Source organism: Ischnura elegans, chromosome 6 (assembly GCF_921293095.1).
Source record: "Ischnura elegans chromosome 6, ioIscEleg1.1, whole genome shotgun sequence".
NCBI classification, from domain to species: Eukaryota; Metazoa; Arthropoda; class Insecta; order Odonata; family Coenagrionidae; genus Ischnura; species Ischnura elegans.
In genome coordinates this window covers 88,559,740-88,587,444 of record NC_060251.1, presented here as the reverse complement: position 1 = coordinate 88,587,444, position 27,705 = coordinate 88,559,740, and the positions used below count along the sequence as shown (strand labels likewise).

At 40.8% G+C, this 27,705-nt stretch overlaps 2 protein-coding genes across 7 annotated transcripts in view; one reads left to right on the top strand and one right to left on the bottom strand.

Annotated features, from left to right (window-relative positions):
• The window catches only part of LOC124161128 (calcium uptake protein 1 homolog, mitochondrial), a 107,610-nt gene that overhangs the window by 39,956 nt on the left and 39,949 nt on the right, over positions 1-27,705 (bottom strand). The window lies entirely within an intron of this gene.
• LOC124161129 (carbohydrate sulfotransferase 11-like) overlaps positions 1-27,705 on the top strand; it is a 63,074-nt gene that overhangs the window by 22,756 nt on the left and 12,613 nt on the right. The window contains exons 2-4 of one of the 2 annotated variants that reach the window (XM_046537358.1): positions 22,862-23,187; positions 26,251-26,500; positions 27,402-27,470. In XM_046537358.1, the coding sequence (XP_046393314.1) occupies positions 22,906-23,187; positions 26,251-26,500; positions 27,402-27,470 (601 nt within the window). In that variant the 5' untranslated portion in view covers positions 22,862-22,905. The remainder of the gene's footprint in view (positions 1-22,861; positions 23,188-26,250; positions 26,501-27,401; positions 27,471-27,705) is intronic. The other variant, XM_046537359.1, reaches the window with a different exon arrangement.

Sequence of the window (27,705 nt, the reverse complement as noted above, 5' to 3'; positions counted from 1 at the left end):
TGTAATGTGCTGGACACCAAGCTACTTCCTCAAATACATCCAGGTGAAATGAACTTTAAGGGGAAAAACCTAGTAGCGTTTCGGGAGCTTTGGCTACCTCACATACCCCGCGGGAGCGCCACAGAAATCGCCCCTCTTAAATAGGCACTCCACGTATGTGAGGGAGGAGGGGGTTGGGGGCGAAAAGGATTCAAGATGGGAGAGGGGGTGGGGGGAGACAGGAGGAAGGCGACTTATCCCCCCCCCCCCATCCCGGCCCGCACGCATCCTTGTCTCGCGTATTTCGAGAGAGCCACAATCAGACGCGTCGTCGTCCTCGACCGCAAGACGCCACCATCCCCAAAGCGGGCAACGCTCCAACAATGCTTCCCCGCGTGCAGATGGCGGGCGAAATTTAAATAAAAAATAATAAGCAACCGATCTCAAGAGCAGCAAATATGTTCCCTATCCGATATTCAGGGGGGATCGGGCTGGCGTGGTGGCTAGAGTGTTGGCTTACCACCCGGTGGGCTCGGGTTCAAATCCCGGCGGTGGCAGTGAATATTCAGACACTGGCCGATCCCTGCTTGAATGGTGTGAGGAGGACGCAACAAGCGCAACACTCCGTCCGTCGGATGGGTAGTTAAGCCGTTATCCTAAGGGCGCCTTTCGTTAAAAGTAGGCTAATGCCGACGACGGGTATTACACCCTTTCTACCACACCCTTCCTTCATGGAGCAAATCACCTCAGGATGTTTCAAGAGGAATCCGCAGGAAACTTCATGAGGCGGTAGGGGAGGCAATTTTAAGCCATATTTTTCCTGTACACATTAAGTCACAATTCCTTAGTTACCGAGCTATGGCAACGCATGCGTTTTTTGGATGCATTTGCTGTTACCGTAAGTACGGTTTTTTTTGTTATCCAGCCTTTTCTATGTTTATTTTAATATACTGGATTTTTTAGGACTTAAAATGAATAAGGTTGAACGTTAATGAGCGATTATAAATGTCTGAAACAATCTCAAAATGAGTGAGATTGCGCAATCACATAGATTATACTCGGTCAAAACACTCTTTTCATTAAGCTCTAAGATTAATTCTTTCAGTTAATAATAACCGCACATTTTTGTCCAACCATAATTATTTAATGCCCTTAAAATCCAGATTATTAAATATAATGTCTAAAAGGCTGGATACACAAGAAAAACCGTTTCGATGGTAACCGTAAAGTGTATACAAAAAATGTTTGCGTTGCCTTAGCTCAGAATCAGTAGCTAACGAGTTGCGACCCCATATTTAAAGCCTGAATCACACGATCATTTTTTTTCGTCGCGAAAGTGATCACTATCGCGATCACTGCGCAAAATGATCGTCGCCAGCAATTGTTTTCCGCGATCACGATCGCGATGAGGATTCCCATCGCTATTTTTCATCACTCGTCCGGTCGCTTTTTCCGTCGCTAAAACCGTCACTAAAACCCCATATCAGCCAATCGGAACGCATTCCCCTGTGGAGCGATTGCAGCGCAACGTTTGACAATTGTGGGAATGACATAAATAAACAAACACGCTATATATTTACGTGATGTGGGTCCTATGACAACGAGCTGTGATATTGGAAATGATGCGAAAAGCGACGACGGGAGTGACCGTGTGATTCAGAAAAATGATCACAAGAGCGATTGATTTTCGCGACGGGAAAAGTGATCTCGATAGTGATCACTTTCGCGACGAAAACAAATGATCGTGTGATTCAGGCTTAAGGACAAAAAATGTTTGAAATTGTCTCCCCTGTCACCTCCTAAAGTATTGAAGATTCCTCTTAAACACACTGTTAATTTATAGGACAAATAAGTAAAAATTTTGGCATGCACTACGATGGTGGAATCGTAGACTACCTCATCTTATCAATTCTGATCTTTTTTTAGCACTAGAGTATTCATCGAAAAACTAAGAAATGTCATTTCCTCTGTCAAGATATAGCTATCTAGATAAATTTATCACAAAAATTTGCGTTTTAATAACGTACAATATACCAGTGAAGTCTGAATAACGAGATTATCTCCGTCCCTTCCTAATGATAGCTCCAGCGATAGCTTAAATGATGGCAGGAAAGTGACCATGTCACCTAATCATTTTCCTCGGCGGCTCCAGGGATGGAAATCCCATCCTTTTCCATCCCTCGGCACGTCCCTTTTTCCGTCGCTGAAACCATCGCTGATACCATCTTTCAGCCAATCAGAACGCATGGCCCCAAACAGCGATTTTAACGCCTCCATTGACTTTTAAGGAGAGTAATACAACAGTACTCTGCGACAGAAAAAATTGCATACAAGCTTTATACCGAAGTGGAGAGGGATATTCAACGGGCGATTGTGGCGAGTTTTGTATTCCTAGTGAACAGCCGTGTAACTATGGGGGGGGGATGAGGGGATAGATCCCCCCCGCCAAAGCCTCGGGGAAAGAAAAAAAATATTTCAAACTATTGTCTAGTTTTGAAATTAAATAAATTCACCTGCTTAAAGCAAAATTTTTAGTGCCAAAATGATATTAAATGCAGATCCAGGCATGTCATTTTCCACAAATTTTCCCGGACCCCCGTTGCTTGGGGTGGGGTTCGCCACCCCAGGTCATCTCATCCCCCACTCCACCCCTCCAAAGCATATTCCTAGTTACGCCACTGCTAGTGAGACTACATCACCTGGTAGAGTACTGCTGGTAATAATTGCTAACTTGTCAATGTATCCATTAAAAACCTGCATGTGGCTGCCTTGGCTATTATCTCACAAAATCAAAGAAGAGTCTACTAATGACTATCGCCGAAAGCACGATTAGACCATTGGAGCTCGTAAAATACGTGCCCAGGCAGATTGACGGAATGGGAAGATCCGAGGGCCGGACAGGTCAACCATAGGTCAGAATGATTGGACGAAGGGTAGAGCAAGAGAGAGAGAGAGAGCAGAAATGGCAGAGGGAAGAAGCGTGAAAGCAACCACTGCCTCTTCCAAGGATACGCACATATAATTACCCTGGAGGAGGCATTAGTAATGCTGCCGTGTCTTTGATCGCATACTTCAAAGATGTTGGCAACATACCGCGACCCAAAATCAGTGTTTCAAGAAAATTTCCTAATCAATACTTTGGCAATTGAATTGTGCCTGAATTACGTCCACACATTTGAATCCTGTATATACGATTTTGCATTAATGTACACTACTTGACTCGACTTTCATACTAAAGTGAGAAAGAAAATACCGTCGAATATAACTACTGAGAGCCAATGAATAAGCGCCACATGTCAGCTTTTGCATGACGCATTTTCATTTATTAATCTTTTTCTTTCATTAGAAAAATCTTATTATAATGCTATACCCAGATAAACATGCGTAACTAGAACCCCCACCGAGCCAATTAAAAATACTTTCAGAACAAAAATCCAAAATTGACAATATCGTCGAAATATATGGCCAAATCATTGACGGAATACAATTTATGTAAGCAGATAAAACATTGCTTCAACTGCAAGTGATAAGTCCATTTATCACTCCGCCCACGAGAGTAATTTCCGGTGACCATACAAATACGAACATGTTCCGGAAGTTCAAGCGACTCTTAACAGACTTAATGAAAGAGAATAAACGGTAAGGCGATTTAGTGACTGCATAAGACGTTTGGCGACTGCCAACAGCGTCGTAAGGCTGCAAGCGATCCCCAATGAACGCCTCCGTAACGATTAAGTCACAATGTTGAGCGATATACTTCCGTGATGTAAAAAACCTGAACTGAAATAGCAGTCCCTGACATTTTTTCCTTAAATCTCCGTTTTCAAAGGCTGGAATAGGATTTGCCATCAAGATATATGCGATATCGATTGAGATTAACACTTACTTAGAACATAAACTAAACACAATGAATTCATGTCAGATATACCATTGAGACGAATTATTTTCCGGAGAGGACCATTCTATGACCTATTGCGACTCCAAAAAAAAATTGTGGCGCCAAAAAACTATATTCATTGGAATGATAAGTTATTTGCGATTGCGGTTTACACCGGATGTGAAATTCTTGCCAGCAGAATTAGCTGACAAAATTTATGAGCTCTTTGCACTTTGAGAAAAAATAACTTAAGACTCTCAATGCGATAGCTATTTATGCAGGCTTGTATTAGGATAATGATACTACTTCGGCAACGTATGTTCCAGTGTAAAACAAAACCTTTTGAAAAAATACGTTAAAATCTTACCCGCAAACAGTAAACCTTCCCTTGTCCCTGGAAAAGAACAAGGACAGAGGAATGAAAGGCAAGGACGCGAGTAAACCGGCGTGCGAACTTGAAGTATTCCGAGGACATGAACGCTATTTTTTTGCCAAGACAGGGATTTTTCCTAACTAAGTTTACGGAGTGATATGACTTCATCTGCAGAAGCACCTTAAAAATCACACACTAACTTCCACAATCGGCCGGCCCACGTGCTAGGTAAAACATTCACTTACTTCACCGGCTTCCTTCGTAACTGAGCAAAATAAAGTAGCCACTATCCAATTTCACACGTTCCATAATTGAAAGGCTTGGCTGAATATGAGGATATTCCTAATTAGGACTATCCTTTTTAAATCCGAGTTTCTTATAAAATAAAATATTATATGGCGCTCCCGAATTTACTCAACTCATGACTTCACTTATTAAATTCCATCATAATATCAAGTGATAAATATAATTCTCGTTTCAGTCTTAACTATACAACAAATCCGACAGGAGTTGGGATAATCAACTGTGAAAATAGTGCTAAAATTTAAAACTTCGCCAAAGCCAATCAATAGTACACTTAAATTATTACAGAGTGTAGACCCCAGTATGGAAATATATGATCCAAAAAGAGATGAATGAGACTAATATTTTCATTCTTTTACAAATTATTGGTTCATTTTCATCGTTCATCTTGGTTATTTAGCAAATATTCAACGTATTTCCCACGACATTTTAAGATTTAGCAGCATCAAGATACTCATCAGAGTGCATAAGAATTCCTGGCTGGTGACACGAATTCATAATTGACAATTGGAGGTTACATAAACGTGCACTTAATCAAAATTTAAAAAATAAAATTCCCTAATCACAACAAATAATTATCGGATATAATGAATGGTTAATAATAGAACTTGAGTCTTCCTCCGCATATCCTTGTCTAACTTCCTTGCCATGTAATTAAATAAGAGACATTATAAGCCCAAATCACAAACCGAAGTTTGAGTGCTTTCAAATACATCCAGAGCTTGATGATTCACGCAATTTCAAACTTTTTTATTTGCGAAAACGAAGGAGAGGTAGTGGTATCTAAGTCTGCCTTTGCGCTGTTCGCGCAGTATGGATATTTTTCGACGGGAACGGACTACGGAGGTAAACGTGAATCGCGAGTACGCCGAGTTTATGCGACTTGAGCAATAAACTTCCAACTCAGAAAACAGACTATAAAACCCTCCAAGAAGAGAATGCATGTTGACTAAGGTATAGACGTTTGACTGATGCAATATTAAACGTAGGATGAGCGAGCTTTCTCGACTTCAAAAGACAGAAACGTCGTATCATGACTAGCAATAAGGCAACATGAATTCCAAATGTAACTCGCAGTCGTAACTCGGGAGTGATGTACTATGCAGGGAATAAATAATATATTTACTTCTCACTCTCATGAACGGAAGAGAGCATAACTTTCTACACAGGAAGAAAATTAATTATAGCCGTTTTGAAAAAATTACACCACAGCTTTGGACTTGATACGACCTCTACGCCCTCACCGGAACGTCCACGACGGATACTGTGTCGTAATGGATCAATATGAGATATATCTAATATGATACTGGCTGACCCGGAAACTAGAAGTTCAGTTTTTCAAATCGAAAATGAAATAAAATGACTAAATTAATTAAAAGAGAGCCATAAAACTGTTTACTACCAAGGCTAGAGATAGTGCATCAGGCTATTCAATATTCCAATAGATCAAAAACGTTCCCTGTAAAAATTCACCACAAACATACAATCTTTGATCTCAGAAAGAGAGATCTACTAAATCGCCGTGAATGCATATACGCACCATACGAAAGATTAATTTAATGTTTGAAGGGAAACTTGACAACGAGAATAAAACTAGTGAGCTAGCATAAGTGTAGAAAATGAATATTGGAATGGTATTTGGAAAAGGCGACCGACAGCTAAGGCCATCTGCACCATGAGGGAACGGTAAGAAGGGAAGGCTGGTGAGAAACCCGACGTTGGCATTATCCTGTTCTTAAAGAAAGGCGCCAAGGGGACCACGGTTTAACTTCCCAATCTGACGGACGGAATTCTATAATTGAAGCGCCTCCCCCCCCCCCCCCCCCCAAAAAAAGCACCCAAGCAGGGATCAGGCAGCCTCTGAAAAATCTCTACCACCACTGGGATTTGAACCTGGTTCGACTGGGTGGAAAGCCAGCACTATAGCCACCACATCAACTCGATCCCATAAAATTAAATTACTTGCAGGAATAAACAAGACGCTTATGAAGGTAGTGAATACACGAAAGATTTTCAAACCACATAACGATATTTTTAAAATAATATACCCATGCCTTAAAGAACACGGCGCGTCTAGCCGGAAACACTTTCACCCTGCCACAGCCAAGGATAACAAGTAGAAATAACTCCCGCACTCGGGTGTTCTCATTTATGCGAGGGTTTCCAACACGCTACTCTAAAAAAAAGAGAACGCGTAAGGAAGAAGAAATGCGCGGGAAAGAAGTAGGCGAGGCGACTTCAGTACCAGAGCTTAATATCCCGGCAAGCAATTTACCGATAGCAACTGTCAACTTATTCGAAATAATTATTACAGGGGGTCAGTCCCGAAATTATTCTGAGGAAAAATAAAAATCGTTTAAAATTTAAACTTTTCCCCGTTCAGAGTAAAATAAATAAGGACCCCTCCAGATTCTTTTCTCATTGGACCGTGTAAAAGGTTTTACTTGAACACGGGCTGAATCCACCCTTAAATTAACATTGAGTGCCTTAATTGCCTTGAAACTGAATAGAACTGAGTTTCACTCTCTCGCAGTCCTTGCTAATGATGAATAAAATTCAATTGCTTTGCGTTAGTTCAAAATAGTTGATTTGCTTTCTAAAATTTATCAAATGTCAGCTTAAAATTTGAAGTGCTGAGTGTTTTCTTCGTGCTAGAAGAATTGAGTGTTTTCTTCGCCCTAGAAGAACTGAGCGTTTAACTTCGAGTCAAACCAGCCATCGCAGTCATTAGGTGTAAACTTTTCCAGAAGTTACTCCAATTATATCCATTTCGATTTTCAATGGAGATTTCTCCATAACAAGCGAAACAGACGGCAAGGCGCGTGGGATGTACTTGCAAGTCCCGAGCCTACTTGAGGGCAGTGACGAATACAGCTCACAGAGGATGAAACGAAAAGCCGTCCACGTGAAAACGGTAATGACATTCGGACCATCTCAGATCTTCTGGCGATAGTTGAGGGTGAAAGTGGGCGCGTTATGAATAAATATTTTTTCATTTCTTCTATTCCTTTTCATCAATTTACGGATCTCCACTCCTTCGCTAGAGCTTTAAGCGTTACCCTGTTGTGACACCAGGTCATATAAAAATAAAACGTAATTCCACTTTAGCACAATTATTTTAACGCGTTTCGGCTCACAGAGCCATCATCTGGTACAAGACACCGGGAACAAGATGCTTGTCCCAGATGATAGCTCAGTGAGCTGAGACGCATCATACGCACAAAATAATTGTGGAAAAGAGCGATAAAATTTTATTTTAATACGTCGAACTTCCACTACATCACGCCTATTCTAAATCATATACAAGTGATCAACATCGCGAGGGTCATGATAAAGAAATATACCAGATATGGCTTAACGCAATGGAATTTCTGATTAGCTCTACATCGATTTTCCAAATATCCTGCACTCCCGATGTAGAACTAACGACATTGGTATATTTTAACGCCGTTTACTTTAACTTCATCGCCTTTCTTTTTCTCGCGGCATTTTCAACCAGCCAATTTTAGACGCATTTACCTGAAAGAAGACATAGAAAACCTAACCCATATTGTTCCCCCATAAAGCACAGACATTGCATTTTCCAAGTCTATGATAACCTCATCACTAGGTTATCTGAGTCCTAGAAACCAATATCAGCCCTTTGATTATTATCCAAAAATAAAATATCCTTTACGATATGTCTCCAAAAACGTTCAGACAAAAATTCCAGGCCACTCGAAGTATCAAGGACCCGTTAAACTGAATGCAAAGATTTATCGAAAGAAATAGAAAATCACTGTCTGTTTCTATGGGTGATGCAATTCAAACCGTTTTATTTAGTGAACCAATATTAGCTAGTATAACATTATTTCACCTTCCCAGAGATTACGCCCTCTACGCGTAGCATCCTCCAATGACTTTTACAGATGTACTGGAGAGAGTAATTCCTAATTATACCCGCCCATAATGTAAGGGTCTAAGGGTAGGAGCCAGACGGTATATAGTCCACATGATGTAATCACGAAAAAAAACCGTGTTGGAATGGAAGTGATAAGCTAATGAACTACTCCTTTATTGATAAACACCCAGTATCATTTAGGCAAGATTAAAGCTGTTCCAAATATTTTAATAATAATAATAATTTCAATTCCTCACAATACAATCATACATGAAATGAAAATAATAAAATACTTGGAATTAAACCCCATTTGAGACTTCCGTATTACTTTAGGGTTGCCGACTCACTCATTACAAATGATCCCACATTTTAAATTTTAATTTAAAAAAGTATAATAACACTACACCACATCCCTGCATCACTCCTCGTGTGTTGGCGGTAGCTCCTATTTTCAAGAAGTGAGCAAAAACTCAACTTATATAATATTGAACAACAAATTTCTCATTACTAACCAATTATTACAAATCAACCACTGTAATTCTCGACACTGGAGCTGTATTGATAATACACCGTGTGAAAGAATAACAAGATTTCTAAAAATATGTATTAAAAGAGCGTTCTGCCACCAAATCACACTCCTCTCCGCGTGATATTACGCCGATGGGAATTTAGGCGGCTTGGTTGCAAGCGTGGCGTAGTAATGTGTAACGGCAAGTGGCACTTGGGGGAAGGAAGAGCGGGCCAGAGAGGATGTGCCGCAAGAAAGTTATTACGAACATCACTGAGGAGTTCATTGAAGTACGAGACGAGCGGGTGGGAGGGAGGAGAGGGGTGGGGAAACTTCCTACCAGATGGCCCCCGCCTCTCTTTATTTGAAGCTACAGATGCTCCCTGGGAGACGTATATTTCAACAGTGCACAAAAATATTGTCCGTACACCACGTTGCGGTGATTTTAATTCCCAGACTCTTTCATGAACCATATTTTTCACTGCGGCGGAAAAACTTTCGGGCACGTGGTCAATTTTAGCAACTGATAATTTACGTTGGAAAAACAGCAATAAATGGGCTTACTTTACTTTCGGGTGTAATCAAAACTTAGTTCTCGTAGGAGTAAAATTGGTTTTTCAATATAGTTCTCCTTTTTTAATCTAACGTTCTTCCTCGGCCAAAATATATTCAGCTTTCGAAAAGGGATGCTTCGGATTTACCGTTATACAGGAAATAAAATCTTAGCTCGAGCAAGAATTGAATTTTATTTACTAATATAAATTTACTATTGTAAAAAGAGTGAAACTGGCTAAAAACTACTACGTACGAGCAGTTAGTTCGATTGTTGATTTAACGTTCCTCCCGTGCATTAAGGCAAGGAGCATGAAAACACTTCTTAGCCTTTAAAGTCATCGATAAAATATAATGATTAATACCACGCACAGCGATAAATGAAATAAAATAACAATGGTAGGAGAGGTTAAACATATTTTTTGCTTAGAAAAATTATGACTGGTGAGCACAAGGTTAGCTCTCCAATGAAAGTAACATACGTAACCAAGATTCATTTAAAGTCTCTAAATTTAAGATGGTACCAATGAATAAAAATTTTTAGCATCAAATAATCAAGTTAAGGTGAATTTCTGTGCAATGCTCAGATGCTTAATTTTAAGATAACGAAACCCACCTAATTCGTCATACTTTTATAAGCCCTACGAATACGAAAATGTAAGCGGTAAACGTGGGCTAAAATAACAAAAAACTACTACTGCATTTTTGTATAGATAGTCCTCCATAGAAACTGAAGTAAAATAACAGAACTAGCATTTACTTTTCCCTCAAGATGCCAAAAATAATATAAAAAATTATCAGGACTTAATAGAGTCCATTTCATAGTTCCCTTCAGCCAATACAACGGATAAGGTGAATTCTAAGGAAAATTAATCTATTCCCCATCCACGATTAATAATTGCAAGAATTTCTCCTAAGATTTCGTCCTTCACTTCCCAAGCATCGATATGCTATCGTGAAAAATGCATCACTCCCACCCGACCGCCTTTTTCTTCACGTATTCCTCGTTTAAGATTGAAGTTATCACCTTGAAAATTTGGGGGTACACGGAGTGGACACTTGCTTCATTTCAAATATACAAAATTTATCTAAGTATTTTCTCCTATGTAATAATTTTATACTGGGATGCACGTATACACTGACAAGGATGCAATCTATACACCATGATCGAAATAATAGCTTAGATTTTGAACTAGTAATGCGTTATGAAAGGAAGCAGATGAGGGGGAGCGATACTTTCTTTAACTAATTCCATAGTTACTTACTTAGTTACTTTAACTAATTCATCATTGAAAGTGCAAGACAGGTAAAGGAATATTTCAAAATTTCCGCCCTCCTCACGTAGCTTATTTCACTCTAGAGATTATAAAATTGAAATATAGTCGCGAAACGTGATTTGCTATGGCTAAGAATGGAGATTTTAATTTTAATATCTTCCACGTCGCGTAGCAAACAGTGAAGGAATATGAAGCCCAAGTCTTTCGGCTTCGGAAGAGACGGCTCTCGTTTATGAAGACCTCGGTCCACACCTGTTCCAACCAATTTCCACAAGCCTCTTCCTCCTTCATGCATTTCAGAGTTTGATAAAAGCCCATAATCCGCAATTCCACGGCAGCACAGCAAGACGGACGGATGTAACTCGGGGAGAAAGCCAAGCAAAGGATCAGCCTTTGAAGCGCCTAAATTGATAAACTCAGGATAAGGGGGAAATGGCAGATGCCAGGAAGCGCAATTATTCCCTACCGGCTCTCCCAAAACCGGCAAACACCCATTGGAATGCCGAGTGACGTCACGGGATTTGGTCCAGCCCCTCGCATGGATCCACCGCATCGATGGAACGGGGGTCGGAGGGGCAGACTCCCGAATTACGCTTTTTGCGACAAAGCGAGGTCAACAAGGCCCTTCCCTCAGCGATGACCACTCTCCTTCGGGACGCAACAGGCGCTCATTTCCCCCACTACTCTCGGAATCGTCCTTCAATTTCCCAGAGTTCCGGGCAATCATTGAGGTCGGAATAAATTAATTAAACAGCGTTGACTCCGAGGTTACTTCGTAAAATGATAACTTTATTCTCTCACTCTATCTCATCTCGCTCGATCTCACTCTACGTTAGGCTGCATGGAGCTCGGTAAAATTGTCACAGCTGGTTTTATTATTTTTTTAACCGCTTACTTTTACTAGGTCGATCCATGTTTCGACAGAGTATTATATCATCAAGGTGATGGGTAACTTTAAAATTTGTGGGAACATGTGTGGTTCATTTATGCTTATTTAATTTTTTACATAAGGTTATACGCCCAATCATATCTTTCAGTGTCTGCGACTTTCATTTATTCCAGGTATGGCCTATTATTTTTGTTCAGTTGTTAAAAAGATCAATTTGAAGAAATATAAAAAATATCTTAATCTCAAAGTCGCGTAAGTGGAGTAGTGCTGATGTTAAGATCTCATAGAATTAAAGTACCATAATTCAAAGGTTCGACGATTTTTGCTGCAAATTAGAGACAACTACACAGAGTGGTGAGGGTATCAAGAAGAGACTTGCGTTAGCATAAAGAGTCCACGAATAGAAAGATGAGGGGATGTGGGGATGTAGTGGGAGTGTTAAGAGAAAGTCATAGAAGACCGACATCGAGAGAAGCCATTTACGGCGCGGAAACATGGACACTTAGGGAAGAGGACGAGAAAAAACGGAAGGCGTTCCAGAGTGGGTTTGGAGGAAAATTGAGAATGGGAGATGGATGGAGAGGAAAAGTAAAGTATTACACAAGGTAGACGACGAAGAGGAATCTTCAATAGGAAACATGATGTGAATAAAGTGAATGGAGCGAATACTAAACGGGAAAGAGATTCTGACAACCGAGTTCGAGGAAAAAGATAGGGAGAGAATAGGATTTTTAGATAGGATGAATGGGATTAGGCCTTAATCTAAATACAAGAAGAAAGTAAAAAGTAGGAGGAAAATTAGGCCAAGGCGACTCGTGAAATACTTAATGTAACTCTACCTCATCCGGAAGATTATACTTTTCATAGAAAAATATCCCTATCAAAACTTTGAAATTTGCTTTCGCCGAGACGGCACATGAGCGTAAATTTTTAAACTCTAAGACGAAAGCTCTATCTGTAGTTCGACGAGAGCTTTGCAGTAAACAGTGGCGTAGCCAGGAATTTCGTTCGGGGGGGGGGGGGGGGGAATCCAAAACCAGGGGGGAGAATTCTTTAAAAACAGGGTACTAAGTAATGGGTTTTAAACTTATTTAAACGCTTTTAATAATCGAAAAAACTTCATTTTTTTAAATATTTTGTTAATTCATGTTTTTTTTTAAATTTTGTATTCTTTTTTTAAGGAAAATAATTGTTTTTTCATATTTCGGGGGAGGGGTCCGGCCCCCCCGGCCCTCCTCCTCGCTACGCCACTGGCAGTAAACCGTAACGCTGTTCATGATTTACTCCTTTCGTGGGACGAACGGACGCACAGATCGTCTCGAATAGTCTTCAGTGAAGCATGGTCTAGTTTGAAGTACCGTGGGGAGTAAAGCGTGAGCCGCCCTACGGACACTCTCAACTGTAACCCCAGTCGAAAGTGATTTGACCCGTGCCGTCTCAATATATTCCGGAGCGCCTATGACTCACCAAGAGAATGCGAAGGAGGAGTGAGGGTGGCGAACGTTCCCTCCCATATTGTCCCCGTGCTTGAATCGGCTAATTGAGAGCTAAGACGAGCGGGAGTTGATAAGCGACAAAACCATGGGCACAAAAGAAACAAACGACAGACGGCTGACGCATCTGCGAATACAACACCGCCCTCCAAGACGAGAACATTAAGGTTATTATTCAGGCAGACTTTCACCATGAACGGAATCAATGCAAACAACCGGGTCTGACATTTTCTTCAACGACAGTTCAGTTGACAGCGGAGGCACGAAAATAATTTTCTTCGATAAAATTATAGGGTTTCAATATCGTTCCACCACAGAGCAAACGAGAAATAAGGCTATAATATTCTCTAAGAGATATTTAGTTTTAAGGGTGATATGGCAGGATCTATAAACATGAATATAGCTAGCATTAACATATTTCTATCTTCATTTAACCATTTTCAAAGCCATTATTATAAGCTCTAAATAGCATATCGCACTGTTAGACAGATTGTTCTCAACGTCAATATCAGTACCACAAAAAATGGTGAATCACGACCATCAAATTCAAATGAATACTGATAGCATTGTCAGCCTACTTCCTAAAAGTTTTACCAATTTTATTTTCGATTTCTAAGGGCAAAAAAAAATGGGATTAAAAAATTACATTATCCAGCGCTTTTAAAGTGCATTTTAATGTCTCGGCTTGCGCAACAGCCAAAAGTGATTCATTCACTCCTCTTTGTAAAACCAATTTATAAGCGATAACCAAAGCTACTTACAACCAGCATTTGGAAGCACAACAAGCGATGCAACTACGATGCAAGCTGTACAGGTGCGTAGCTTAGAAGTCACGGCTTACTACGGCATAAGAATGAGCGCACATACGAATACCTACTCTAAACACACTGCCCCAAGAATAAAATTAGGGCGTTGACCTGAGCCTTTCATTGTCCTGACTCCGAGACGAATCCAGAATGACAATGATGGGAAAATGGGAGGTCATTTAGAATGCATTATTTAGAAGAAGCTCCGCAAAAAGTGGACAGCCGTAACAGATTTATAAGTCGACTGATTTTGGAGGCCCGATGTTAGGAAATTCACTAGAAATCTCTAGTCCTCTTCCACTTTTGTGACAACCTTACAACCACCCATGCTCGATACTCCACTCGTTTGTACGGCTTCAAAGTTGAAAATCAGTACCCCAGGCACAAATCTCCGAAGGCAGGCACTAATCTCCATAGGGGTACCGTAACGCATTGTGGCCAATAAAACCTAGCTTTCTAGGAGTTTCAGTTAAAATCCCCGCGATGGAGAGAGTTTTACCACTTTATCCCGGATTTATAGTGCCAATAATATTGGGACAACTTGATAATGTGTTCCTCCATAGAATGAAACGAAAGTTTTACGACGAACTGCCCATCTAGGTTTGAGAGGGTACACAATGAGAATATTTATAGGGCGCTGTAAGAGCGTTGTAAGTAGGGCCAAAGAATAAGAATAAATAGAGATGGCTGGGAAAATAATGAACGTTACCGTAAGATATTCGTAAAAATCAATAACTAAATCGCAAATGAAATCCTTACACTCGCTGTTAAACTTAACTACTATCATATAACTGATTAATATTTTCCTCCATTTCCACATATCCATTTCAATTTCTTTTTCCTCCCTACTATTATTTTAAACCTATTATCAGTTTTTTTCCAAGTTTTACCCTTCCATTAAGTTCCCTATATAATTAAGATATCCCATCTATCTTGGCTATCCTATCCTTCTTACATAATGTCTACGGGGCCTTTCAGTACCCTTTTATCTCCATGTCTTCAGTACTGCCGATAGAAGAAAAATAAAACGCGACTCGCAAGAAATTTAGTCAAAAAGAAAATAACGGGCATTTCACCATGGGCAACCATAGCCTAAAAAAGAGCGTATAAAATCGTTTCAGGCTTGATTTTGTGGAAGTTTGCTACATCCATGACAAAAACACAAATGGTAATTTCCACACTATTTAATTCACCACTCAACGACCGACCATGGTTTCAACACATTGTGTCATTTTCTAATCCTTGAAAATGACACAAAGTGTTGAAACCACAGTTGGTAGTTGAGTGGTGAATTAAATAGTGTGGAAATTACCATTTGTGTTTTTATCGTGGATCTAAAAAAAGAAATTTTCATTTTAGACATCAGTATAGCAGTTACGAGGTATCTCCCTTTATTATTGCTTCTCAGGATATCTTGGGGCACTTTTGCATACATTTTCACACATCATATTCCTCATGTTATTTCTAAATTCCTTGCCCAGTCCAAACTAAAGCGCTTTTCTTCCGTAGACCGAGCTATCTAACGATCTGATCGTTGGATTATTCTTCCTCCTAGAATAATCCTCCAAGGTCGTTAGAATATTAATGGCTTTGCCTGGTTTCGCTGATGGTAGGACCCGCCCGCCTTTGTGACGGTGCGGGATTCCTCGTCCCTTCCCTTCCTTCCCTATCCACTCCCAGGAGGCGTCGTCGTGCTCTTATCGCTGCGGCGCCTCCTTCCTTTCTCCTTCCCGTCCTCCCTCCTTCTGGGTGCAGAGGTGAAAAGATCGCGCTTATAGACCCTGCCCCATAGAGTGTAACCTGCGAGCCCGCTCTGGAGTCTCGTTTCCACTGTAGACCGAGCTCCTTCGCGTCCTTTTTACATACAAATCTTCTCTATTGCCATCGTTTCTCACCTCGCCTGCCCAATTCATCTTCAGTATCCCTCAGAAACCATCCAAGGAAGCTTGAGGCTATTCTCCACACGAATTAAATAAGCCATCAGACCAATAAATCTCAGCGTGAAAAATAGCGAATACGGCATCCAACACGTTTTTTAAAAAAGCATTCAACGCTAACAATGTCCAACGCGGTATGGCTATCGCATAATGTAAATATCTGGACTACTTCGACGACTGTTTGACATGGTGTTCTTTTATTTCACAAAGAAAGAAAGTAAATTTTTAAATTTAAATTTAAATTTAATTTTAAATTTAAAAAGTTTATTACACAAAGAAAGTAAAAGTGGGACTATGTCGATATCACAGCAGCAGCGGCGGACAGGGCAAAGCAATGTTTAAATATAATCGATGAGTATCTAAAAACTACTAGTGCAATCATATCAGAGATCAGACGAATCATCGCTGAGAAGTATTGTAAAGCACCAAAATACTAGGGAAAATTATAAATCCATCCACCAAAAACAACGGCCCTGAACAGCTGTTTCCGCAAAGTCGGCACGGAAATTTACGTCAAATATCAAAGTAATTTCTTCTCAATTATTATACACCTATATAACTATATTTATTTCATAATTCATTAATTAAATAATTCATAATACATTTAAGTATATATCAATATACATCAATGATTTAACACGTTCCCGGCGAATAGAATGAATAAACTTCACTAGAATTTGCGTGCGGGAAAGAAAATCTAAGGCAGCCGTCGGGTTCCGTGACATTACCCATTCTCAAGGCTACTGAATTTAAAAAATCAGTAATTTAATTAAAAATTTATTCATTATGTACATCAATACCACCCCAGAAGCAAGGCTAAGTGAAACAACAACTACGCCCAAACTTTCAGTGTCCTTTCATCTCGGGCTCCTCTGGTTTACCCACGTTTCTCACTCCGCCCGCTCATTTGATCTTCGGTGTCCTTCGGGAAGCGTTATTTTTCACATTTACCCCGGGCTACACGAGATGACACTTGGCACCTCCCGACGCCGGCCGCACAACGAATTTGGGGAACTACTTTCGCCGCGAAGCAGGTGCTACGGGAAGGGAAAAAAATTGAGTGCACGCCGGAAAATATGCCCACCGTACGTCACACCACTGCCAACCAACTCCAAAGGCAAAGACGCTATAGCCGGCGCCGTCTGGCAACCCGCCCCCTCTCCACGCCCCCGACCGGCCAAACAACGACCCCTGGCACTTGCCACCCGTGAAACCAAACACTCTCCCCCTAATCTCTTCTTCTTCTTCATCTCCTCTCCTTCTCCCTTCTATTTATATAAAGGAGCCAGCCTCGACGCCGGCTCGCCAGACTCCTTCCCCCGCTAAGTCACCGCTACCGAAGGGGCATCGGTGACTATGAGCCGCCGTGGTGACTGTGTCCCGGGCGCCTCATTCACTGCAACACGTCATGGGTCCTCTTTCCGAAACGGCGGTGACATCCCGCGTAAAGATAGAAGCGGGGGTTGTGAACCTTGCCAATTTTCGATAGCAAAATGCTGAATGATTACGGATGTGCGAGTGCACGAAAATTCGAGTCGAGTCGTTGGTACTCGACTCGAATCATTCGATTAGCATTACGAATGTCGAGTCGAGTAGTTTCGGTTGCAGAGCTGTCGACGACAGCAAGTTCAGAAATCTGCCGACAGGGGGCGCTATCATGAAACTCATGTGATAATATCGTTTTTAAAGTCGCTCTAATGTCCAACCACACAAGTGTGTAGCGAAAGAAAATTTTCTCCTGGGAGTGATACTGTAACTTGGGGAGTCATAACCTGCTGCCTGAACTTGTAAACAAATTATATATATAATAACCGAATGTACGTGTGCAGGTAAATGCGTGGACAGTGTCTGCGTGTGACCTTGAAATATGATTGACGTAGCAATTTTTCTTTTGATCCTTCAATCGAAGTCATAAAATCCATTCTGAGAGATTTTTTTTTTTTTTAATTCCCAAACCACCGAATACAGCTCATGTTGGCCACTTTACATCGGGATATTCAACAAATTTAAGAATTAAACGCACACGAACAGCCATGCCCTGGACAGGGGAAACCTACCCAGGCGGGACTCGAACCCGCGACCTCTTGTTTGGCAGGCGAGAACGTTACCCCGCCGCCACCGAGGCCGGCAGGTTATTTTTTTTAAGGTTTTATGACGAAATTCACGGCTTTTTCCAGGTTCTTTCACAGCAGACAAAATTCACGGCTTATTCACGGTTTTAAGGTTTTCACGGTTTTAAGGTTTTCACGGTTGAGTGGGAACCCTGTAATAAATGATTTGGAATCTACGCATTAATATTAGGCTTTAAACGCATTTTGTAATGCAATCCAATGGCAGCAATCTTTATGGACCTTAAAAGGCTAAACATAAACGCGAGCGATTATCCGATCAAAATACGCACCAGATAATCTAAGAAATATTTGCGTTGGTTGAAAAACGGGGGCACGAAAAATATATTTTACTCAAATATGAGAGGCTATGCCAGATTATTTGAGAGCTCAAAAATTATTTAACAACGGTCTAATAAGTTTAGTTTTCTCCAATAATTTAACAGTGTGATACTAAACTCCGCAAATAATCAGTATGTTGGTTAAGCTTCTCAATTTCGACTATATGGAGTTCCTAGGTTTTCTAGGTGCTTTTGGATACATTTTCCTTGACATTTTTCAAAAACACGTATTTCTAAAATTAGTATTTTTTTAAACCGCCATCATTATAAGTAAATCAATAGGATTCGTTGATAGCATACTTTCAATCAGGAAGCATTCATATCAATGGAGGCAACATTTTTTCCTTATGTCAGGGTAATGACGCCACACCATCATACATATTATTTTATCTATAAAATCTTCATGCATGCTTCATTCCGAATTTTGCCAGTAACTTCTAAATTCAGTAATATGCAAGAACTCCACTCCACTGGATTAAGCCAAAAACAACTCCCTATAAACGCGAATAGAGTTCAAACGAGCCAAAACCATCGAGTTTTCTTAGACCTTCATTTTTTCTAGGATAAGTTAGGGGTCCTTTTCTATTCTCTGACTTTTCCTGAATATCTTTCCGATTCTATTGCAGACCGTGACATATCATTGCCAATAAGAATCGCATACATTAAAAAAATAAGTATTTTCTTATCAGCGCAAGATTGAAAAAAAATTATCTTAATAATTTGGGCTATGTCGCCGCGTCAATATTTGCGAGGCTTCGACGGTTCCCGACCGATGCTGGTCGCGTTTTCAAGGGAATCTGATTCCTTTAGGAGAGCGACCAGCATCGGTAGGGAACCATTGTGGCCAACAGAAAATTGACGCAACGACACAGTCCAAACTTTTTTATTTAACATGACGAGTACTCGCGGAAGTATTAACGACGATTCATCTTACAACAACTCTAGGTGAGGTTAATGGGTTGGTTACAAATGGGTTACCAAAATATGAGATGTTTTATCACACATTTTGACACGGTAACAACGCTAAACATTCATGCCATTGCATTGACAGCTCTAAAGCGAAGGCAATGAATTATATTACTGGTGTCGTATTACAAAATACGATTTGAAAAAATTTTATCAGTATTTTTGGCATTTTCAAAATTTACTATAGCCGCAAAATTTAATTTATAACTGTTAAACACAGGAGAACATGAGCAGTTGGAAAAAGCCTTGGGTGGAGAATGAAAAAATATATATAAAATAAATCAAGTCATGAAGGAAGTCCAGATGTGCCTCGGGAATAGAGGAAAAGCGCCGAGATAAGATACAAGAACCGCAAAAGGGAAGCATTTAAAATTATAAGCCCCACTCCTGAGCTCACCGCTGGGGAGGAGAGAACGCTTACTACTTGAAGGGCTTCCCCGATGATCTCCTCCACGCCCGTTTCTGAATACCACAAGGTCGCGTGCGAAGAGTAAGGTAGATTCCCTTCCCTACCCCCAATTCCACCCTTCTCCAACAACCCCTCCCCCCACACTCCTCGCAAATACCGCTTACGTCACACATCCATGGCAATAGGCGCCGGTCTCTTCAAGTGAGGAGAGATTCACCCGCGACTTCGCTCGCAACCGCAAATGTATACAGTCTCTAGAAGGGATCCGCATTCAATCCATCGACTGCACACTGAATTATGACGTCACGCCCCGATACGAACTCGGGAAGAGAGAGGCTTCAAAAACGGGGAACTGGGTCACGGGCCCTTGACGCACCCACACAATGACCGCGAGGTTTACAAACAAGTTCATTCCGCCAGGAGTCGTAGCACACAAGGCGAACGATCTGACGGAAGGAGTCGATAAGACTCTTTCAGTCATTCCGGAAATATAAAATCGTCACGATTCCCAAATGGATTGATTTCTAGGATGATAATACCACACATTCAGTGATACTGACATCGAATAAAAAAATTGAGATGATGACTCTGTGAGCCGAAACGCGTCGCACGAATTAAATTATTGTGCAACTAAGTACCTTTCATTTCAATGTGTCGAACTTCGACTATATCATGCCCGAATCAGTTGAACTTATTACTTCCGAAGTAAGTTCCAATGCATTTTCGGCCGTGGAGGCCTAAGATTGAATACATGATCTCCACATTTCACAAGCTACAGCATGCAAAAATTAAATACAAGTAACTAACGCAGTCACGAACGCCAGTGCAGAGTAATTTTCGCCAACACTGAAATTCGTCATGAAAAAAATCAATAAAATTTGAAGGATCAAATTTGCTGAACTTTGTTCCAGGCATGACGAAAACTTCAATTAGTACACTCCAAACTTTACATCCGAACCAAGTTCCAATTCTCCAACTATCATTTGAAAGTTCATGTACCATGAAATCAATTAACCTCATATTGATATCGCATGAAAATGGGAATCCTATGCATTTGCACATCCATACGACCATGCCCTATGAATTTATCCGAGACAAGTGTGGAATTATGGTGGATTCCAGTAAATGTATATGGGTTTAAGTGAGAAGACCATTATTATCAACCGAAAACAAGGTGACACACAAATTAAAGGTGCGTTAAAAGGCGTTCAAGCTACAGTAACTACCACACGTCTGTTTAGGGCAGTGATGCTAAAGGAGACGTAGGCGAGATAAAAAAAAAGAAAGCTAAAATTTGTCACACCGTAACTCTTCCAGCTTTAAGCATAAGAGTCCTAGAAACATTTCTCCGCCCAAAAGCCACTATCCTGTACTTTCCTGCCCTTCCTACGGCCCTTTGTAGCGTGGGAGGAATACGAGGAGCGGTGAGGATAGGTTAAGCCTCCCTAGGGGTCGGATTGCGCCTGGCGGATAGGTCGAGTCCACTCCACGTGGCTCAGGAGTCATTCATCCGGTTTCACTTCGGCCTAAATCCCTCGGCGGGATGACGGATGACTCCAAGCCAAAGGGCCCACACTTGAAGAGGAGTTACGAGACCCAGGTGATTACACAATACACGAAAGAAATCCTTAAGAAATCCCCCCGAGAGAGGAGTGAAAAAAATGAAAAGCGCCGACAAGGATTCTCTCGTGATTTACCCCACATCCTCACGTCGAGAATCGGACACACTTCATCGGAGGGTGCGCTATTTCGATTCACATATTCACTACTCCTCGTCGAAATTCTTCACAACTGTAGAGGCACACTGGTACTTCAACACATTAGAAACGCAAAAAAAAACTATTATTAAATCTAGACCGTGACACAGTGCTCAGGATATCAAAAAAACAAAGCGGAAAACTGCTATTTATTTCTTATTTGTGTCTCCTCTTAGAATAAAAAAAATCTTGAGATACTCATAATTCAACCCCAAAACGATTGTAACATAATTACAACATTACGTGGTCAGATGAAGATAATTTCACCCTATGTTCACAATGAGCAAAAAAACTAAGACTATCTAAAAAACTAAAAGTAAAACTATCAGCACTTGAAAACCCTGTTTCCCTGATGATACTAATTAACCTCGCCTTACTTAGGCAAAAGTGATATAATCCAATGTTAAAATCGACAATTCATCAGACTTGGATATAGGAGGCATATCAAATGCAATTACATAACATGATAATACACGAAAAAATACATATTTAAAATTTTAAACAGGAGTAAAAGGATTTTTCAGCGAATTAGGCTCCCTTGTACAATATAGGCCTGTTCACATCTAGCGACATGCTAAGCGAGAGCTATTGCTACAACAAGCCTTGAAATCCCCACACATATCGTATGCTACTCGGTCATACCAAATGTGAACCATATGAAACTCGCATTGATTCACATTCTCGTTGAAGTTGATTTTATGTCATCAAATATATTAAATCCCTAACAAAATATTACCATAAAATGGAGAAGAGAAGTTATCTTCGAATGTAACTGGGTAATCTAACAAACTAATACAGCTCTATATCAACCGCCAATGCCACCAGTAACTATCATAAACTCGGGTAAATTTAGTTATACGCAGAAATTTCGTAAGTTGTTTTTCCTTCTTTCCAGCGCACATTTCAGTAAGTATTCCCTCATACGATGTTTTCTATGGAATGCTTAATGTACCGAAATAGAAATGTACAAAAATGATGTAATAATGCCAATAAATTCATTACTAAAGGAATAATTCCGACATGAATTAACCAGAATGTTTATTGACGTGTGAAATTCACTTAACCTGACCAGTGGGCAATATCCTTTCCCTGATCACACCGCGCTCTCCCACTGTGGCTAAACATAATTATTATGACTAATATTATCAATGGAAAGCATGGTGGCTACTGACCAAATGGTCTCCGGTTTGAATCCCCGATGAAGTCTCCGGACAACCTTAAGAATCCTCAGAGCCAGGTGACCTCATGAAAGTAACTGACCTCCCTAGCTTGAAAGTAGGAATGGCAAATGATTTGGCACAGGATGAGCTCCCCCTAACCAACTCATGACAGCCATGGAGTGGAAGAAGTGAGTAAATTACTACAATTATTACAGGGTAATTATGGACGTTTGAATTCTATTTCAGATGGTCGACCAGCAGAGGAGTTGGACGCGGTGAGGGCCCACTAGATGGAGGGCATGCGGAACCCGGGCTCCGGTCCCTCCTTCTGGGGATCCCTTCAGAGGATGGGCCTGATTCCGGGGCGAAGGCCCGCCTCCAAGCAGAGGCCCAAAGCCCTCACCGTCCTCTTCCTCCTTGCAATCACCGCTTACTCCCTCATCCTCCTGCAGCAATACAGCCACTACGACGCGGGGGCGGCGGAAGGTCCCGGCCTGAGGGAATTCGCCCAGAACAGCTCCCGATACACCCTAGCCGCGGCGCTCATCGGCGATGCGTCGTCCATGCAAAAGGTGAGCCGAATGCCATTCCCCCCGTCACACTTCGACGACATGTCAACATCGCTGTCCTACCCGAACATCTACGGAAAATCGTAAGATTTTTTCTTCTCCATAGGAAACCCTTTCCTTTCCGTAGATACAATAAATTATGGTTTCGGTAGTTGTCAAGGAGGTTGTAAATATCTGGAGGCGCTGTTTCCGAGTTTTTAGCGTGGTCAAAGTTCCGCCATCTTGGTTTCACAATTTTTGGACTTATGTCTCCGACTGATATTTTGAGGAGGCTAAATTTTGTTCTGAAAATGAATTGCACTAAGTGAAAAATGATACCAAAACCATTAGTGGTTCCCCTGCGGTAGTCATCGGATTTTTCCCATCATTCGCGATACTTCTATTAATGTAATAACTCTGTGTCTGTTAGCCACTTTACTGGTGGGGATATCCTTCAAAATATACATTATTACTGTAATTGTTCGATTTATGTTTGCTATAATACAATTAAATAGCAGTATAAGTCCAGGTAAATGACTAGTTTACTCTCGTAAAATTTTATTTTAGGCTGAGCTGGTTGAAGAACGTAACCGTGGTGATTGATAATAATTTTTCCCTGGGAAAAGATGTTTGAGTCATAACTTCGCGAAGCCTACCAATGAAGTAAGAAAAAAAGATTTACAATGTGCGTTCCATAGGTTGGTTTAATGTATTAACGAGGTATGACCAAAAATTTCACCAAATAGAAAGCATTGACCCTTATGGGATTGTAAATGTGTTGGTCAAAGTGGGCGTGGCTTGTCCTTCCCAAGCACCCCCATTCCGGCCACACTTCGCTCCGCGCTCGAAACCAGTGGTGCCTATTCCAGATATTTACAACCTCCTTGGTAGTAGTGGCCCACGCCGCCCTAATGACGGCGATGGGATTTCCCTATCCCCTACCTTCCGAACCTACCCTCACCCCGGAGGCGTCGGCGGCCTCCCTATCGCGGCGGCACTTCTTTCCTTTTTCCTTCCCCACTAAACCCCTCCTGAGGATGACTGGACGAATAAGTTGAATAAGACTTGGTTCCCAGCCCCAGTGAATTTGCCCTTCTAAGAGCCCACCCTGGGTTCTCATCCGCTGTCCTACTCGAACCTCAGGGTAAATTTTGGCAGAGCGGTCAAGGTGGCTATACATTTCAAAATTTATTTTTTTGGAAACATTATAGATATTATTTCCATCTAAAATATAACTGAGACCTTAACAAAGGGATTGTGCCAGAAAATCTGCTTAATTTACCGCAAATTTGGCTTGCAAAATGTGAAGTGATGCCACAGGTAGACAGATATCCTTGGTGCTGAGCTGCTTCCCAATACTTGTAATTCGTGGATCGTTCTCGCGCATCGCAAACCCACGAATTTCTTAAAATTGGCATTAAATTTCGAGAAGATAACGTTTAAAAGTATAACCATCATTTGCTACCACCAATATGGCCTCAGTTGCCATGTAATTCTCTCTGTAAGGAGTTTGTCTCCTAATTCCGCCTGCACTTTAGCAAAACTTTAAACATTAGGCCTATGGTGACAGCGATTAACATAACCGATTCTGAATAAATTTTCGCATCTGAGACTTTGGCATCGGTCAAGTTTTCCATATTGGGCAAATTTGGTCCCGAAAATGGTCATTTTTCGACCCACCAGGCCGCGCAGAATTCAATTAATAGGAAAGCCTATTTCCTTCCATTCTACCTATACGATCACAATAGAAAAATTGTACATTATGACTTCATTAGCATTTGACCAATATTCAGTATGAATAAGCACTAGCAATTTTCCTCGGTTATACATTTTGTAACTACCTAGGTTTGAATGTTACACCATCGTCTTCAAGGTGAAAATGTAATAACATTGAACACGTCACCTTGAAGTTGATGATGTAACATTGAACCCAAGGTCGCAATAAATTTTATAATAGTGGAAATTGCAAGCGTCTATTTCAATATATTCAATATGGCATGAGGGAGCTGATGGAGGTAAACACCCACTCTGACAACACCACAGATGGAACGTCCATATGGCATTCTGCACACAGATAATGGTGTTCAAACATACCGACCCTAAACTCCGAGTCTACTTCTTTATTCAAGACGTAATGCGTTCTACTTCACTTCCTCAAGTTACAAAACGATGCTTGCTTCACCGAACATTCTCCCTACGACCAGAGATCTCAGCATCCCATATCCTTCGGTACACGCACCACCTGCACCCTTTGCCTACAACCTGTAGTAGGCAGACGCAAACACGGTAGATAACAGGGCGTTCTGATAAGGGCGCAAGCGTATTTATCATACACCATAAAACTTCTTCCTCAGACTCATGGGCATACTCCCTACTTCGTACACTACATCAGTATGTACTTCATTATTATGTAATAAATTTGTATGTACATTAGTTAATTATGACAGTAAAGCGTATATGCTCACAAGAAAAAAGGACTGAGGCTCAAACAACATCGCACAAAATTATGTGCACTTTGGTCTTAGCGAAATACTATCTACCAAAAATTAAGTAAGCAAAACAATAAAAAAAACAAAATAGGTAACGACGGTAAATGAGAGCAATGGAGGTAAGAATACGACAAAATAATTATTGTTCCTTCGCGTTTCTTCTTCTTTCGGTTATCCTCTTTATTAATGCTCTAAGTTACCATTCCATATTTTTGCAAATTCCTTCATTACACTTTGGTTTTCACGGTAGTCGAGGTGAGGAAACTTCCAGAGGAGATACTACCTACTAGATAAAATTATTATCATTATAGTATTCTACCGATTAAGGTAGGTTTCCATGGAGTACTTAAGAAGCAATCTGGGAGCCTCCCTTGCCTTCCAGCACTTCCCTCTTCAATTCACAATAAGGCCTACTCCCTTTCATTCTATCTGAAAATCCTATACTCTTCCTTCCTCTCCCTCGTTTACTTAACATTCTACACTCCAAAATTGAATACTTTAATAATAAAGGATGGGCGATAGTAGGGGTGATCCGCAAAAGGTAACCTTGCCTTATCCGGTATAATAAATTTAATAATAATTATGTCGATTCCTGCAGGCGGACGACGAGGGAACTGCAGCCGCGGGGAAGGTGACGATGTCTGACATGGCCCTCGAGGCAGAGCTGGCGAGGCGGCGGTCGAGGGTGTGGCAGACGTGCAAGGCGAACGGTCTGGTCACCGAAGACGGCAACTCCTTGGGCGAGCCCAACGCGTGGGAATTCTTCGTCGACGACAACCACCACCTCGTCTGGTGCAACGTCTTCAAGGCGGCCTCATCATCGTGGATGTACAACTTCAATTTGCTCGGTGAGTCTAGCAGACTAAAGGTCGGCGTAATGACACCCCGTTCTAGTTCAACTGCTAACCTAGAGGTCGCGGGTTCGAATCCCGCCTGGGTGGATTGACAACCATCCTGGGCATGGATGTTTGTGATTGTCAATCAAGTTAATTGTAAGAGAGGACAATGTTGTCCTAAATTCGCTTGAAAAATAAAGAAATCATTATTATTAAAAAGTCTTGACGTTTAGTGATGAACTAAGCTATCGTACTGCCCACTTAATTTTATTTCACATCTCTACAACATTTTTTTCGATTGGCTCGTAATAATCATCGGGTAAGTACTCATTTCAAGATTGCTAGCCAATCGAAATAACTGTTGCAGAGCTGTGAAATTAAATTAAGTGAGGAGTACGGAATCTTCCTTCATCATCTGATATGCTGTTCCACAATATCTCTCCGGAAAAAGATGACTTTAGTCTCGACGTCTCTTCATAAAATTTGTAATTACAGCCATGCATCCAGAATTATATTTAAATTATATTGCCAATCTAGAGTAAAAAAACAAAAAAAGCTTAGTTTAACTAACTACCCATCATATTCAAACCTACGAATGACATTTTACAAAATATTCCGTTTACAGCGCTAATGAAATGATTACCTGCCCAAGACTAAAAACTATAATTCTACTGCCGAATGTTTCGAATAGTAAGCAATACAACAGAATACCGTAATTTCAGTTAACACAACAGGTCCCCATTTTTCGTGACAATGACTATTCTGAAAAAATTAAAATCTAGAAAGACACACACATTTGTAGTATTTCTCCTTCAATAATAATACTATATAGGTATAACTAAAAAGGATAAAAGTATATATGTTATGTGGGGTTAAATCTTCAACGGAAAAAATTTGGATTATTTTCTTTAAGGTCAGGCCACAAGTGACTCTGGAAATTTTGCCACGAAAACAACATGGATGGCAAACTTTAAGCATTTCGGTAAGTTTGAATTTTTGCATTGTCCCGCACGCATTCCTTGGATATGGCAATTCTTTCTTCAGGGTCTGTCAAGGCATGCTCACAAAATTCTGATTTCATATTCCAAAATACCTACACTCAACATCTCCGTACAAAGAGAAAGACCCAGAACTGAAGTTTGGTGGGCATTTTTTTTTCACAAACACGGAAAAAACGGTAGCTTTATCTTAAGGTGAATCTCCGGATAAATATATAG